Below are 18722 nucleotides of genomic sequence, written 5' to 3'. Positions count from 1 at the left end.
ATTTTCAACATCAAAATTCGACAGAGCAGAGATCATGCTCCCATAATGCAATTCACAACCATAAGTAAACAAAAATAAACACTGTGTACTCTGCTCTGATTGGTCAGATGGCTTAGTCTGGTGTAATTGGTGTACTGAATACAGTGCATGTTGGAAACCAAATGCACATTACAATAACTAAATCTCAGCTTTGAAATATTTCTGAACATATTTCTGGAGATGAAAAAGGCATTTACTAAATAATCTCTGACTTAGTGAACAATACACCCGATTATTGCTAGATCAGTTATGGTTGTGGCTAGAAGTTAACAAAATTATTTATATTATTTATAAAATTTCCCATTTATTACATTTTATTAACACCTTCCCCCAAGCCAATCCTACACCCAACCATCACAGTAACGTAAAAACAGGAGTTGTACCGTAAAATATTAATTATTGTTATACAGTGTCAGAAAAACGACATCCTGATGGCAACAATTGAAACACAGTATACCACCTCACCAGAAGAATAGCAAAACCTACTTCTACACAGACACCAAACAATAAAAAAACTCTGAAGACAACAAGCGGCTGTGCATTGCCTTGTTTCCAATCCCAACACAAGGATGAACTTTAATTTTCATAAAGTTCAAATGCATCAATGAGAACTTGGCCCTAGGATTTATTTACAATCAAGTCACAATTTGTGTTTTGATGTACAACTCTTGATAACACTGTAAGTGGATCCAGAGAATGTTACAACATTAAAAAAGGCAGCTCACGACCTCTTTAAATGATGGAGAAGAGTGCTTGCTATTTAGACATGCATAATTTTGCATTTTAAAGAGCCAATTCAGAGCCTAGACTGGTTTTCTCCAGATGCATGGTGTCGCTTCTCAGGGCTCAGGATAACCCTGGAAATACACACAAACAGCATGTTTTGCAGCAAAAAGCATCTGCTTACTCTTATCTGAGCTGCCCTGACAGGGTCGCCTGCTTTCACTAGATATATTTTGAGATATCTTGTGTTTTTTCATTTCAGAGAAATCACATCTTCTCTCTTTCTCTAGTCTTTGGCTGCATCCGAAAGCTCAGTCTTTGAAGGCAAACATATAAATGTAAATGGGGTTCACATTAACTTTTTTGATCACCAGCCACTAGTGGCTAGTAGTTTTAAAATGTTACTAGGCACTCGCCATTTTCATTAGCCACAGTTTTGTTGTTGGGTAAATATATTTTATATGCATAAATATGACTTTGGTATGCTAAAAATACTTGATTTAAATTATGTGTTTTGTCCACATGCCTCTTTACCTTTTTTATTTTTATTTCACATGACTTTTTGGGGCTCAACACTATTTATCTTTTTTTTTTCTCTGACCACACCAAACTAATCATTTTCTTGCCACAAATTAAAAAAAAAATGTCTTAAAACAAGCTAAATATTAAACTTTTACTTACACTATATACATACACTTTTTATTCAACAAAAATGTTCTTAAAAACAATTGACATTAAAAAAAAAAATTAATTATCTAAAAATTATCTAAAACTATACACAGTAGTTTGTCCAGACTAAAGGTCCCAGATCATCAGGTAACTATAGATACATGGAGAGTTAATCTCCTATTAAAACAATGTTATTGTGAAGCATATAATTAAACAATATTACCAAAAATAAATGAAAGCAAAAGAAAGCAGGTGAAAAGAAATCTGTGTGGAACGGTGAATACCAAATGAGAGGATAATCAGGGGCAAGGTGAGACACAGATGATCCTTTCTCACTAAACTTGTGAGCGAGGAACAACTGATATGAAGCGTGCGAGTGCTTAAAAGCTCCGGTTTCCTTGCGCAAAACAACCGTGCCTGGAGATGCAATTGGTGCTATTATGTCTCTTTGAAATGAATCGGAAAAAAAGAGGTGCTCATGCATCCACAGTCCTGCTGCTTTCAAGAGATCTCCAGATTTTTTTTTGTATGCAGCAGCTGTTGCCGCTTTCGCTTTTACTATTATTTGAACAGATTTATTTCAAAGAGAAATAATGCCTCATGCGAACAATTATCACTCTCGCTGCTTCTTGGTTCTAAGATCACATTTGCGTGCATATTGACAAACACTCTTAAACTAACATTTTAATCTTTAGGGACGAGGCAGCTCTGGCAGTTTAAAAATTATTTTCAACCAGCCAAAGTGGCTAGTGGGGGTGTTTGTATAACCTGTCACAGCTGAAATCTAGCCGCTTTTGGTGGGTGTTAATGTCAAGCCCTCTATATATACTGTTGGAGTCAGAATTATTAGCCACCTTTTGATTTTTTTTTCTTTTTTAGATATTTCCCAAATGATTTTTAGCAGAGCAGGGAATATTTCACAGTATGTCTGAAAATATTTTTACTTCAGGAGACAGTCTTATTTGTTTTATTTCGGCTAGAATAAAAGCAGCTTTTAATAAAAAAAAAAAAAATTTTGGAACAAAATTATTAGCCCGTTTAAGCACATTTTTTTTCGATAGTCTACAGAACAAACCATCATTATAGAATAACATGCCTAATTGCCCTAACCTGCCTAGTTCACCTTATTAACCTAGTTAAGCCTTTAAATGTCACTTTAAGCTGTATAGAAGTGTCTTGAAATATATCAAGTAAAATATTATTTACTGTCAACATGGCAAAGATAAAATAAATCATTAATTTGAAATGAGTTATTAAAACTATTATGCTTAGAAATGTGCTGAAATAATCTTCCCTCCATTAAACAGAAATTGGGGAAAAAATAAACAGGGGCGCTAATAATTGAGGGGGGCTAATAATTCTGACTTCAAGTATATATGATCTCAGATATTAGTCAATTTATTTACTTATGCACATGTGTAAATGTATATTTAGTTTGTAAAGTAATATTTCCTGTCTTTTAATATATACTGTACTGTAGCTTTGTTTACTAAACAAGTGGTTCTAATTGGATTTGCATTGTAAACCTTAAACACAATTTAAACAGTTTTTTTATTTTATTATTTAATGTGTTATTTCATGTGTTATTAACATTATCAGTTTCTTTACTCTCAAAATCATTCTGCATAAATCCACAGATTTTTTACAAACTTCTGAGCAGAATTTTTTTTTATAAATTCTGTCTGGCCCTAGTAATTACCAAAGCTCTTTCTATATTTAGCTGTACATGATTAAATCATTAGGCTGTCTCAGAAATCCATTTTGCAAGATGCCTTCATGCACAAACACTGCCTTCAAAGTCACTAACAAGACAGCTGCCTGAATGTTTCGGAGTTAGCATTCAGGCTTTTTCATAACCTCAATAGCCAATTGGATATAAACAAACAGCAAAACACAAGTTCCAGCCCTTTCCTCCTTCAAAATGCACATGCTGTATATCTTATACAAACTGTTTTGCATGTACTCACAGGATCTGAAGAGCGGAGATCTTGTCCTTCAGCAGCTCCTGGGCTTTGTTAAAGTCGGACAGCATGTTTTGTGTTTCTCTGTGGTGAAGAGCATTGAGCTCTGCCATCTCTCGCTCGTGTTTCTTACACAGGTCCTGTTCGTGAGCTCTGAAAACATACAAATATAAACAAAAATCTCTCCATGAACCTGTTAAATGCTGGCTGAACTTACAGTGCTGCAGCTGCAGGCTTGAAGGACACATCCTACACAAACACACAATACAACACAACAGGAACGTTCTGGAAGAAAGATAGCCAGGTATTTTCTCCAGAGAGAAATAGGAAATCTTTAAGACAGAGTGTAAAGAAAACAGAAAACATTTGTTTAAAAGAGACATTATGAAACATTATGATCTATTATGTTTCATACTGCACTTAAAAAAAAAAAGACTTTTGCTACTTGTTGAAACAACACAATTCTTAAGTTGTTCTTGGGACATCCTTATTGTTTTATGTTGAATCCACTTTTACTTGTAAAAATTATTAAGTTAACTTAATCAATCTGTGTTGGGACAACATGAAGGAATTGTGTGGAACTCAGCATTTTTAAAGTGTAAAAAGGTACAGTTCAGCCAAAAATTCCTCACAATTTGCTCATCCTCAAGTGGTTTTGAACTTGTATGTGTATCTTTCTTCTGTTAAATGCAAAACAAGACTTACTGAATATCATTGAAAAACAGAAGCCATTGATATTCATAGCAGAAACAAAATATACTGTGAAAACCAATGAGTGCTGCTTCACCCACACTATTCAACAAATTATTTTGTGTTCCACACAAGAAAGAAACCTAAAATGTGTTTGAAACAAGTGAAGGGTGTGTAAATGATGACACAATTTCAATTTTTGAGTAAACTATGCCTTTGCATTTTAGACTTCTAATCAATTTTATGTGTTCATAAGTCTTCATTTTGACCACAAATTTAAGTTAGATTTATAATGGTTAAATTGGGGAATGCAGTCAGTGACAATGGCCTGGTGGTTAAGTGCGCCAACACATAGCACTATGGTGCTCACGATGACCCAAGTTCAATTCTCGGCTCAAGATCCTTTGCCAATCACGGTTGTTTGTAGATCGGATATGGTTGTGGCTGGAAGTTAACGACAATTATTTATATAATCTATAAAATTCCCCATTTATTGTAGTTTATTAACGTCTACCCTCATTTCAACCCTAAACCCGTCACAGTAACGTAAAAACAGTACTGAATATTATTTATGCTATCTATTAAATTATCCAATAAATTGTATTTTTTAACACCTACCCTCACCCCAATCCAAAACCCAACCGTCACAGTGCTGTAAAAATATTAATTATTGTTATATGTGTCATAAAAAATGTTACTATATTGATGTGCACATTGCACTTGCAGCTGGCCGTGTATCCGATCTAGACTTTACCGCCAATCCCTCTCTCTGCTTCCAATTCATTCCTGTCTGTCCTCGACTATCCTATCCCAAAAGTCCTATCCGAAAAATAGGCAAAGCACGCAAATCATATCTAAACATTATTATTATTATTTTTACTCTGTGGCTAAAACAAGCTTCTATATCATATCCTGCACAGGATTCTAATACTGCATTTAATTAATTGATATATTTAATAATTTTATATTTTGGATTTAATCTATTTTAAAATGCAATTTATTGTTATGTCAAGGCTAGATTTAATCATCATTACTCAGATGTCACATGATTCTTCAGAAATAATTTTATTATGCAGAACTTCATCTTGTTATCAGTGTTTAACATGGAAAAACAATATATTTTTTGTGTAAAGTGTTAAGAAAAAGGAATATTTTTTTTTTATTTCTGTCTCTTTTTCTGTTTATCAATCAATATTTGTATTGGTCATTTAAAGGTCATATATTAACTGGAGTGTTTCTTGAGTCTGATATGTTTTGCATACTAATGAAGCATTTTTTGCCGAAGTAGATAAATGCTTGTCCAAAATTAAATTCATCTCAGCAGAAACTTCCCGTCAGCAGAAAGGTGTTAAAACTGAACAGAACATGTTCAGTTGAGAAAAGTCTTATGCTTTTATTGTTGTGCAGAACATATAAAAAAGCACTTATGTCTCGGGTGCAGCCAATGGAGGACTGAAGAATGATTGACAAGTGATGAATTTCACTAAACCCCACCTGTTTATATCAGCTGCCTATATAAGTTGAAGTTAGGAAATGAAAACTGTTGTGCACCTCCTGAATGTAACTTTTCCATTGCATTGAGGATAACAGAAATCTGTGAATCGAATTATTCATTTGTATCCAATAAATAAAATATATATATAAAAAAAAAAAATAAATAAATAAATACTCAATGAATTGTTACGATTTGTGACATTGAAGAAAAACCTCTCCTGACCTTTTTTATTTAACACGCATGGAATTGATTTAATATTCCAACAAAAGCATGATACATATTTCTATCACATTTAATCAATTTAATGCATAATTTTTTATAAATACATTTTAAAAACTCACCACAAACAGTTCTAAATATCTAAACATCTACACAAAAATCTACACATATTTGAAATGAAGTTGAAATTAAAATCTCTAATGCACGCATTATGATAGATTGAACAATCTATAAATAGATTGAATGATCTATAAAAAATGTTTGACTGTTTTTAGAATGGCTTAACTTGAAGTGCTGTAAAAATGGGGAAACATTTGTCTTTAAGGTACTTTATTATATGTTTCCATATGGGAACAATGTCCAATAGAACCCATCTAATCCTCACTTTTATCGGCAGGAAGAGCCAGCTCTGTCCTTTTCTTCTTTCATTTACATAAAACATGATGGTCCTCGCTAATACGCCGTTCCCTGTATATCTAATCAAAAGTATTGCCATTACAATTAGATTTTATCCCTAATGCAAATGCAATTTGCCATATGACTAATCAACATAATATTACTAGCATTCATGTTGTTATTGTTACACGGCCCTGCTAGCTAGCTAACCTATTGCAATAAAGTTCAAGTTCATTTTCAACTTGCTTTATTGCCATGACATTAAGTACAGTATTGCCAAAGCACTTCAAATATGAAATATATTAAAACCATTGAAAAATTAATAATAATACAGATAAGATATAATGACACAAAAAAACAATACATTTGATAAATATAATAATAATAATAATAATAATAATAATAATAATAATATTAATAATAATAATAATAATAATAATAATAATAATAATAATAATAATAATAATAATAATAATAATAAGTTTAAATTATTTAAATAAGAAACATGACGTTACATTAATCATTTCTTATGATGTGTAGGGTGTATACATATTTTGCAGCTAGTCTAGATGTCAATTCGTCCTCTCCAAGTATATGGTAAAGTTTTTCTGAGTCATTAAAATTAAAAAATGAACTGATCAATGTTTCAAATTGGGGGAAAAATATTTTTCTAGTAGTGGTGTATTTGGGGCAAAACAGAAGGAAGTGTATATTTATTTATATTTATATTTATTGCACATTCTACTATTGCACAGTGTGGCCATTTGGCAACCCATTCATTTGATTGATTTACAAAAAACAAATTTGACAACATTTTTTTTGGAGTTGTAAATATGTCATCCTAACTTACTGGAGGTGATGTCTCAGATTTTTTTGTGTATCTGACATAATTTGATCCTTTGTATTTACTGCCGTTATTATTTGCCTTCAGCATTTACTTACAATAAACGTCAGTCTGCCAGAAATTGTGCCACAGAAAAACACTGCACATCATGTGACTTAACCAAAGCGCATCATTGGCTAAACTAAGGTCTTCGCTTTCCAACATAAAAAATTAGAATAATGGTCTAAAAAAAAAACAGTGGCAAGAAAATGAACATAAATATCATGTTGCCATATAGCAACACCATGCGGTAGAGAGTTAAGACATACAGTTGAAGTTAGAATTATTAGCCCCCCTGTTTATTTTTTCCCCAATTTCTGTTTAACGGAGGGAAGTTTTTTTTAACACATTTCTACAATCTTAAAATAGTTTTTAAAAATGTAAAACTGCTTTTATTCTAGCCTTAATAAAACAAATAAGACTTTTTGCAGAAGAAAAAATATTGCCAGACTTACTTTGAAAATTTCCTTGCTCTCTTAAACATCATTGGTAAATATTTAAAAAAGAAAAAAATAATTCAAAGGGGGGCTGAGACTTCGGACTTCAACTGTAGGTATGTTTCAAATTGGAGGACTAGCTGGAGAAAATGTCTTTTGCAGTGTATACACAGACAAAATACACAGCACAAACTTTTATCCAATCTTCAAATATCTGACATTTTCATAGGTTGCAATTTGGTCATTTATCTCAGAGCTGGTAGGTTTCTAGCTTAAAGCTCCTCAATGTAGACATTCCTGAAATATCCAAGTAGAAAAGGAATCAGGAAAAACACAGCAAAAAATTGTGCAATGATCTAGTAGCACATAGAGGTCTTCCTGCAAAACCTTCATTCATCCAGCTCAATGTTCACAACCCAAACATTTGTAGTAAATAACATTTAAAAAGCATCATTTACAGAAGACGACACGCTTACTATTGATGTTCATTTAGAGCGTTCATTTTTCATATTGTAATTTCTTCGCTTTAATGACTTTACCCGAATACACAGTCTTCAATACAGCCACACACTGAGAGCAATATTCACATAAAGAGCAATAAAGCAGGATCTCCTCTCGCCGCTGCATGGGAAACCACATTGCAATTTATTTGCTGCTTTTATCTCAAGACCCGGATGTGTCACTTTTATGTAATTGGAAGTGAAATGAGATCAGCACCAGGTCTTGCATTATGATGTGCGATACGACACAACCACATTATCCTAAAACAGCCACTGTGGGTAATGATACGGCTTTAATAAAAGGATGTATTATTAAATTGAAAATTGATAATATAATGTATGTATTGAGTATTTTTTTTAAATTAATCTGCTTGATTTTTTCTCTTTTTTTAAGACGATTTGTTGTAAAGTTTTTAACACTTCTCTTTCATTTTTCTTCTTTTTTTTAAAGTATAATAAAAGACAAAGAACATGTGTCAAAAAGAGGCTGATGGCGTTAAGAGAGCTGTGAGCAAAATGACAGACAAATCCTGACTTTCTTGTTGAGGACCTGCATGAGGCGCTTTTTTTCTTTTCTTCTTTATTTTCACTTTCAAGCCCAATCGGGTTGAAAGTAATTGAATTACCATCTCTTTCATCACCGCCAATGACTCTTGTCACATAAAGCCAAAAGAGAATGTAACATTAGGGGTTATGTAAGGATTGCAGGCTGTATAAGGAGAACACTGAAACCACATGCGTGGAGACGTGAAATCAAATCCAGGATCATTTTAGATTAAAACTAAAACCATAACAACTAAAGACATTTTTAAAACACATCATAAAAAGCAGCTATTGACATTTACGCTCTGGAAAATGCTGGGTTATTTCAACTGAAAATTGAAAAAGATTACACCGTAATCTTACTGTACGCTTAAATTATGGAATGCATTACCCACAATTATCAGCAATGCTGTTTTTTTGGATTGTTTTAAGAAGCTTCTCAAGACACATCTTTTTAGCAAAGCATATAATTTGTGATTATCATTGTTCAATTCAATTCAATGCCTGTTTATTTCTATAGAACTTTTACAATGTAGTTTGTGTCAAAGCAGCTTAACATAAAAGTTCAGGTAAATTGAAACTGTGTCAGACCCGTTTTCAGAGTTCAGTTCAGTTTAGTTTGGTTAATTTTTACTGCTGAAAGTCCAAACACTGAAGTGTAAATCCATTGATGAGCAGCTCCACAAGTCCCAAACCAAGCAAATCAATTGGTGTCAGTGGCGAGGAACAAACTTTACCAATTGACAAAAGTGAAGGAAAAAAACCTTGAGAGAAACCAGGCTCTGTTGGGCACTTCCATTTCTCCTCTGGCCAAACCTCCTGTGTGGAGCTGCAGTCTAAGTGCCAGAGGCTGGAGAACTCTGGATATCCATCGTGGAGATGCTGCAGGTGAGAGTAGGTCACCGCTGGCCCATGGGATCAATGCGAAGACTCGTCTGTCACTGTAGTCTTTGAGGAGTCAGTCTCAAGCTTTCCACTTCTTCATGATTGTCACAGCATCAGCTCAAGGTACGGCCTGGTGCAGGATTATGGATACCTTGGCATCATTTCTTCACAGGTCTTGGATGGCATCGGTGGGGCTGCATAATCTCTAGAGGCCTCGGGATGATTGTCACTTTTAATCAATTTGTAACATTTTGCGTATTTATTGTTCTTTATTGTTTTATTATTGTGGTATGACTTCTGGCTGCTTACAGGGTTTTTATGCAAGCTTGTAATTTTCAAAATTTTTTGTGTTATTTTATTTCTTGTAGTGCTTTGAGTTTAAGAAAAGTGCATCATAAATAAAATGTACTATTGTTGTTATTATTATCATGGACAAACCCAAAATTTGTCTTAAATACACTGTAAAATGTGCTTTCATGAGTTTATTAAAATTCATTTATTAAAATAAAATATGTTTATTAGCCCAATATTGGATAAACTGTGTTATTAAAGTCTAATAGAAAAAACATCGAATTTGTTTATATTCTGCCCCAACTTTGAGTCAACCCAGCATTTTTAGAGTGTGTTTTTAAAAACACTTTTTTTAGAAGTGTAATGTGTATTTATATTTATTTACATATAGCACATTTATCGTGTATGGCCATACACCCAAAGCTCTTCACGATCATCAGTGTGCAGCATCCACTTGGATGATGCGACGGCAGCCACAGGACAACGGTGCAAATGCGTTCACCACACACCAGCTATTGGTAGAGTGGAGAGACAGTGATAGAGCCAATTCAGTGGATTGGGATGATTGGGAGGCCACAATGGGTAAGGGCCAATTGAGAGAATTTGGCTAGGACACCAGGGTCACACCCTTACTCTTTAAGAGCAGTGCTATGAGATTTTTAATGACCACAGAGAGTCAGGACCTTGGTTTAACATTTCATTCGAAAAGACAGCACTCACTGACAGTACAGCCCTTCACTTTAATGGGGCATTAGGACCCACTGACCAGGCTCAGCCCTGTTTAGCTTTAGTGAGTAACCAGTCCTGGGCTGCAGACTGATATGGCTATGTGGGTTTGGGACTAAATGATGGTAACACTCTAAGAGGTGTTTGTAAGACTGTCACGAAACCTTTAAAATCATGACATGACACAAGTCATGTACGCAAATGCTTATAACAACTGTCATTAAGTGTCATCTGCTTGTTGTCTTTGTCATGACAACTTGACATTACCAAGATGACAAAAATTAAATCTGTCATAATCATGATTGTCATGAAGCCATTATAAACACGTCATGATTTTTATAACTGCTCCTGTCAGTGGTTCAACTGTTCTCATACAGAATCTTTTTTACAATTTTTTTTTTGGTGCACAAAAGTGTTCTTGAAGTTGTGTATGATTACAGTTGAATCACTGAAGTCACATGAAATGGTGTGATAATGTTTTTGGTTCTTTTTCTGAATTTTGAACATCTCGGCCTATTGCTGTCTATGGAGGATGAGGGAGCTCTCAGATTTCATCTAAAATGTCTTCATTTCAGGGGGTTGAAACGACATCAGGCTAATAATTAACAACATGTTTGGTTCAGCTAATCCTTTAATAAATAAAATTGTGTCAGGAACATTCATGTAAACACACATTCTGACTGGACTGACCTGATCTGCTGGTTGGCCTCGCTGCGGATCTTCAGCACCTCTTTGCCCTTGAGCTCCAGCTCTTTGGTCAGAGTGCTGATGTTCTCGTTGAGCGTGTGGATCTCATGATCCAAATCAGCGATGTGCTTCTTCCTGCGACTGACCTCCTCCTGCAGGTCCGAGATGCGGCTGAGAAGCTCACGTTCCTGAAACACACAACCATGACCACCATTAAAGACTGTGTGAACCAAATACTAAAATATTTTCTTGATTATCAGTTTTAGTTTGTGAGGTACAATACTTGCTATTAAGCTACAGCTAATAGCAGGGACATTTATCATGGTCAGCGGTGTGAAGTAACAAAATACAAATACTCCAATTACTTTAACTGAGTAGTTTTTCACAGGAATTTACTAATTAGCTTTAAAAAGGTATACTTTTCCTTTCCCTTGAGGACATTTTTAGTGCTGTATTAGTACTTTTGCTCTACTATTTTCATTCAAACCGCAGTCACTACTTTATTTTTTCTTGTTTATGAGGATTGGCTGAGTACAAAAATCATGTGATTCCTGTCCAATCAAATTAAACATAGAATAAATCGCATCATACTGTACTACCGCAAGGCATAGGTGATTTATAAAGGCAGGAAACCTTTTGGAAGACTTAAAGTGTCAAAGAAGATGTCCAAAATCGTCACACTTAACAACCCAGTGACTGTTTAGATAAGGGGTCACCAACCTTTTTGAAAATGAGACCTACTTCTTGGGTTAGATTAATGTGAAGGGCTACGAGTTTGATACACACTTCTCAAATAACAAATTTGCTCCATTTACTTTTAATTATATATTATTAATAATAATTAATGATATTCATACATGTGAAGACACTGATCATGTTAATTATTTCTCAGAACAGTTGTCAACACTGATTTATTAAGGAAAGAAACAGAGAAATACCAATATGCAACACTTTATTTCTATACATCTCTGCAGTATTTACATTTTCAAATGATCCCTTTTACAATATTTTCACCAGCCACTAACATTTTTAACAAATCATGCACTACAATGTACCATGTGTGTCAATTAATTGTATAAAATAAATCAACTTTCAGATTTTACTGAAATTATCACCAAATCTACAGCATTTTAACATGGCCGACACTATTTAAACCATTGTAGTTGCCCCGACATCGGAGAAAGTGGGGATGATATTCATTAGTCTTTAAGCACTGTTTTGCTTTCCTGTGTGAAAAACCCAACCAACAAAGCTAGGGTAAAAAAATCAATTTCTACCCATTTCACTCTTAAATCTACCTCGATCAGTGGTGGAAAGAGTACTGACAAATCATACTCAAGTAAAAGTACTATTACTTGCCCAAAAACGTAGTGCGAGTAAAAGTATCTGTGGTAAATATTACTCAAAGTATGAGTAAAAAGTAGCCCTTTCAAAAGTACTCAAGAGTACTGAGTATTACACTGTGAAAAGTGGATGTGTTTACTTGCAGTTTGTGCAGGGATGTTTAAACGTAACATTCTGTAGTGCATTTAGTGATCTTCCTTCCATTGTTTGATTGTTCTGTCCTTCCTTTATTTATTCGGTTGCTTGTTCGCTCCTTCATTCATTTGTTCCTCCCTTCGTTCCTCCCTAAATTTGTTTACTCATTCATCATTCCTTCTTTTTTTTGTTCCTTCATTTAGTTTTTTTGTTCATTCATTTGTTCATTCAATCCTTTGTTCCTTAATTTGTTCACTCCTTCTTTGAATCCTTTCTTCATTCATTTGGTCCTTCCCTCCTTCATTAGTTCAGTCCTTCCTTCCTTTGTTCGGTCCTTCATTCCATTCCTTGTTCGACTCTTTCTTCATTCGACCATTCCTTTCATTCTTCATTCCTTCCATTTAGTCATTGTTTAAGGCTGTTTGGCGATTTCAGTCATCATACAGTCGACATCCTTCATTTTCTCATCAGTGATATCCATCTAAACCAGGGGTCACCAAACATGGTGCCTGCGGGCCTGTTCTAAAAATAGCTCACCATAGCACCACTTACCAGTAAGCAGCATCTAATATTTTTGTAGCTATTCTTTTTTAAATAACACATGCATTGGTGCAATTTTAAATTTATGTAAAAATGTAATATTAGCCAGCTGGTTTCCACAGCAATGGTCGTGGGTGCATTAAATGGAAGGAGTTAATTTAAAACATGGCAGAAAAAGAAAAAACATATCATTTTCACAGTGAATAGGAGGAAGTGTTCTATTTTTTTTTTACTTCATTTGAAGAAGGCAAAGCAGCACAATCTTGAGAGACATCAGAATACGTCATGCAAGCTAATGTTACCATGCTAACTACCCACCGGGCAGCGCACTACAAGTGGAAAAAGTTCTCAGATTAAAGGAAGGTTTGTGAAAACAGCAGTCATTTTTCACAAGACTGCTGAAAACCCCTTAAAAGGAATCAAAGACTCATTTAGAGCTACACATTTTTTGATAAAAACTTTTAAGCAAAAAATGTGTAGCTCTAAATGAGTCTTTGATTCCTTTTTTTAGTTTATCCTTTTTTGTTAGTATATTTAATTCTCAGATATTACTGATCCTTCAAACAGGACGGTTTTTATTTTCAAACTAAAAACAAAAATCAGCAGCAAGCACACAAGATATTTGTTTGTTTTTTCAGAAAGTAATGAAAATGTTCCATATTTACACAATTAAAAATACCAACCTGATGATTTGCGTTTTATTCAGATTCATGTATTTATTTGTTTAGTTATTCGTTCATATATTTATTTTGGAATTATGAGCTACATTAACACTGGTGGTATATTCTCAGTTTTCCACCATTTTTTTAAGAAGCTGAACACTTCAGAAAGTTGCCGAAAGTTATTGGTCAGAAACTTCAGTCAGACTCAAGGCCATTAGCTCTTCATCTCCCTCAAGACACAAAACTGCAGCCATGCTAAAAACCGCCATGCCAAAAATACAGCTTCCACCTTTTTTTTTATTCATGTATGGGATACCCATGAAGAAACTGAAAATGTGCTATCAATATTAGATCTCCAAAGTGAAAACGGCATCTTCTGGAAACCACATGTGTTTCAGAAAGAGCCTTACATAACACACCTTTCTCCAGTCAGGTCAGCCTGTGAAATCAAAATTTACCATGTTTATATAGCTCACATTGAGTATGTTTACAAGGACACCAATACTCAAATTTTAATACGATTAACACAATACTTTTATTGACAGTCTAACATGTAAACAGTGATTTTTGATGACCTTAATCTGACTAAAGTCATAATCGAACTAAAGAGAAATTGAATAAAGACATGTGGAGTATGCTGATTTTAGTCGCATTATTAAAGTGCAGTACAAACATGTAAACAAAACAATCGAACTATTACCATTTTGTATTACTTTTGGCTACATTTTGCAACAGGAGGAACACACAGCTTGTTTTCAGGCTGACAACAGTTCATAAAAAATACTACCTATCACTCCACAAACCATCACATTAATGCATTTCAAATACTAAAGAAGGATTTAATGGCACACTACAGTCTACTATATTCATAGAAATGACACCAACACAGGCTGCCTCTGCACTGTAAAACTTCTGCATCAGATGTGAGTAAAGCCGTGTGAGATTAATTAGACAACGCTCGTCTCTGGGGCAATTTTCCACTCCGCCGACACTTTGACTTTTAAATGCCACATGCAAAAAAAAAAAAAAAATCTTTCTAGAGAATACAACCGAGCCAATTTCCGGTTTCATACAGTTAATGACTCCTGCTTAATCAAATTACAATCTGCTCATCCAACTTTTAATGTCTGCAAATATCATTTCACACAACAATTAGCTTAATAACAGTATCGGTGTGTGTGGAAACCTGTGGCCCAGAGGGGCTTCCTCCAGGCTGAATGACGAGATAACTGATGCCAATGACAGCAGAAAAACAAACATTTGTATGAAGGCAAGACGCTACAGAGAGAAACTGTTTTTTTTTCCTCATACAAGTCAGGTTTTTTTTTTTTTTGAGATTTTGGGTATTTTGGCCTGTTGTCTAGTGTATTGACAACACAAAATACACTTTTAATAGTTTCTTTCGCCACACTTTAGCTTTAGATTTCAATTGCAATACCTAATGTATTTCAAAGGCCTTTTTCTAAAAATCAACAAATCTCCAATTCAGCAGCACATATATCCAACTGCACAGGTTTTTGATATCTATATTATATATTATTACATTTAAGGTTTTCTCAGAGGATTATGTTTGTTTCATTCTACAAAATATTATTTTTGAGTTAAGGAGTTGTGAAAAGAGATTCCTCAAGTCGCTTAGTAAAAATCTCAATATAGACTCTAATATGGAAGTCCAGATTTGATCACGTGATCGAAAATCACACGGTTTAAGACTCAATTGGAATCTATCGTTACTTCCCGATCAGGACTTGAATATGTATGTGTGAAGTCAGAATTATTAGCCCCCCTTTGATTATTATTTTTTTAAATATTTCCCAAATTATGTTTAACAGAGCAAGGAATTTTTCACAGTGTGTCTGATAATATTTTTTTCTTATGGAGAAAGTCTTATTTGTTTTACTTAAGATAGAATAAAAGCAGTTTTAATTTTTTTAAAAACCATTTTAAGGACAAAATTATTCGCCCCTTTAAGCTATATATCATTTCGATAGTCTACAGAACAAACCATCGTTATAAAATAACTTCCCTAATTACTCTAACCTGCCTAGTTAACCGAATTAACCTAGTTAAGCCTTTAAAAGTCACTTTAAGCTGTATAGAAGTGTCTTAAAAATATACATAGTCAAATATTATTTACTGTCATCATGAATAAGATAAAATAAATCAGGTATTAAAAAATGAGTTATTAAAACTATTATGTTTAAAAATGTGTTGAAAAAATCTCTACGTTAACCAGAAACTGTGAAAAAAATAAACAGTTGGGCTAGTAATTCTGACTTCAACTGTATATAGTATTCATAACCTTTGTTGTGCAGCTCTAAATTGAGCTCAGGTACATTCTGTTTCCACTGATCATTCTTGAGATACTTCAACAGCTTAATTGGAGTTCACCTGTGGTAAATTCAGTTGATTGGACATGATTTGAAAAGGCATACACCTGTCTATATATATAATAATAATAACTAATATAACTCACAAAACCAAACGTAAACCTATAATTCACCTGGCTGTCAGTAGTGTGTGCCAGGTCATCATGATGTAAAAGATATTTTCAGTCTGCCTAATTAAACTTCAATATTCAAATCTAAAATAATTTATTCATGAAGAACACCTGATTAATAGCAGCATATTATTTTATATATGGATTTAAAATATCATATATAAAATAAAATAAAAATATCATATATTCATAGGTTTTTGTGCTTTCACTAATGTCAATTTCATAATTACCAAACATTTGTTAATTTTCAGAATTTTTAACTTTTAAATACTGATTTCTTTACATTAATGACAAAAGAAAAAAAAAGCTATATATATTACAGTCTTGGATATGTCAATGATAATCAACACCATTCATTTTGTGGCATTCATATTTTTATGTAGTGTCAAATAAAAAAAAATATTAGATTCATAATGGACAAAAATGTCATAACATATCATTCATATTTTTTGCTACTTAATCTGACTCCATCAAAAATCAAGATCACTTTATCTTTGTACAAAGAAAAATAACCAATGATAAAGTGCGATAAAGGAATAAAATATGTGAAGAGACATGTTTGAATAAAAAAAAGAAAAGAAAAATCAACCCTGTGTAAACTTCTTTGACCTTATTATAGCTTTTACATTGTCTTATGTCCCTGACAGTGATGTGGCTCATTTGCATAGGGGATGGAATTTTCAGGACAATAAAATGTGTTTCTTATAAATGTAATAATTTTACATTTAAACCTAAAACCACACTTATACTAACACATAATACACTATAAAACGCATAAGCAGAAAGAAGGAATATTTTTATTTTTTATCTTGAAGCCTTGCCAACAGAGTGAAATCCTATTAACAAATAAGACATCCTAATACAGTTAAATAACACTGGGGTAAAGAAAATTGCAGTTTTATTAGGTTTTAATGAGCATATTTTTGTCCCGAAGGCCCTGAAATGAACTTATTTTTGTGTGTAAAATACTTTTTAGGGTGAATTATTACAATTCCAATAAAAATACATGCATGTGCCAAAATTTATGCAAATGGAATTAACACATGCAAAATTATTCTCCAAAAAAAAAAAACAACAAAAAAAAAAAAAACTGAAAAAGACAAAAAATGTCTAAATATTGTGGATGCCCAAGGGTTAAGTCAGAATAAAATGTTAGTTCCTGAGACTTTTATTTAAGTATATTAATGTAGTTCCAACTGAAACATTAAGTAGGGGGTGAGGCTTTCTGTTTGCGCATCATTCTCCTGTAGCAAAGTAATGGTCATGGTTAAGAATATTGTAGGTTAAGCTGTCAAACTGACATCAACAAAGGTCCGCCAATCCAAACACAGAAGCAAATGGTCAGACTTTAATTGAAGATTGCCAAAACAAACAATTTTTTTTTCAGTGGATTCACTTCCACGAACCATTTTTTCAATGTGGGCTAGCAAAGTAAGTCATGTAGGAACGTAGTGTTTACCATCAGCTCAAGTATCAGGGCAGAATAAACCTCTCAGGCTCGAATATCTGAATATCCCATCAGCCGTTCAATCACCAGTTCTGACAGAGCTGAACCTGGAGGAACAGTCGTCTCACATCAGGCCTTTATCCAGAACAGACATGGCTGTAAAAGTCCAGCGCTCGCTCGACCGCGCAGTAAAAGGCCTGGTGAAATATTCCATGCGCCTAAAATTCGGGTTTAAATTGCAAGGGATAACGTTAGCATCGCTGACCTTTTCCATCAAACACGGAGGCACCTATTAACGTCTCCCTTGAGGATTTCTTTAACAAGGACAAAATAATCTTCATTAATGGCGGCAGAAGACATGCAGACAGATGAAAAGAGGCTATTCGGGATGAGGAAAAACCCTGCAGAGAAGCTGATGATCAAAAGAGATGATGGACCAAGGAGGAAAAGCTCAGGCCGTAGAAGAAAATGGGAGAAAAGCTTGATTTAATTTAATCACTCGCTCAAGGGGAATAAAGGGGAACACTGTGAAATATTTTACTCTTGAGGTGAAAAGTCCTAGTGTGAGACTTTAAATCGTTTACAAGACAAAAGGTTTTATTATGAGAGGAAAAAAATGCAAGTCATTATTTTAAGAAGTAAAAACAGGGTTGTGCAGCATTGGGAAGTATTGTAAAAAACAAAACAAAGTCATATGGTGAGATATTTAAGAATCTGCTGGGATATAGGGCTTTATTTTAACAATCTAGGCGCAACGTCTAAAGCACATGGTGCAAAAGCATCAAGGGCGAGTCCGAAATTTTACTACTTTAAGGATGGAAAAATATGATTTGCGCTGCAGCGCATGGTCTAACAGGGTTGTGCTTATTCTCTTAATGACTTATGAGTGTGTTTTGAGCATAACGTCCATTAAACCAATCAGGGACACATCTCCCATTCCCTTTAAGAGT

The 18722-nt window shown here is 33.9% G+C and overlaps 1 protein-coding gene across 2 annotated transcripts in view; it reads right to left on the bottom strand.

Annotated features, from left to right (window-relative positions):
- The window catches only part of fam184ab (family with sequence similarity 184 member Ab), a 254481-nt gene that overhangs the window by 29214 nt on the left and 206545 nt on the right, over positions 1–18722 (bottom strand). For both annotated transcript variants that reach the window (XM_087298716.1, XM_087298717.1), the window contains exons 14-15: positions 11148–11332; positions 3399–3545 (exon numbers count right to left, since the gene is read on the bottom strand). In XM_087298716.1, the coding sequence (XP_087154842.1) occupies positions 3399–3545; positions 11148–11332 (332 nt within the window). The remainder of the gene's footprint in view (positions 1–3398; positions 3546–11147; positions 11333–18722) is intronic.

The sequence above is a fragment of the Danio rerio genome, chromosome 20 (genome assembly GCF_052040795.2).
Source record: "Danio rerio strain M-AB ecotype USA chromosome 20, GRCz13ab, whole genome shotgun sequence".
NCBI classification, from domain to species: Eukaryota; Metazoa; Chordata; class Actinopteri; order Cypriniformes; family Danionidae; genus Danio; species Danio rerio.
This window is presented reverse-complemented; position numbering and strand designations above follow the sequence as displayed.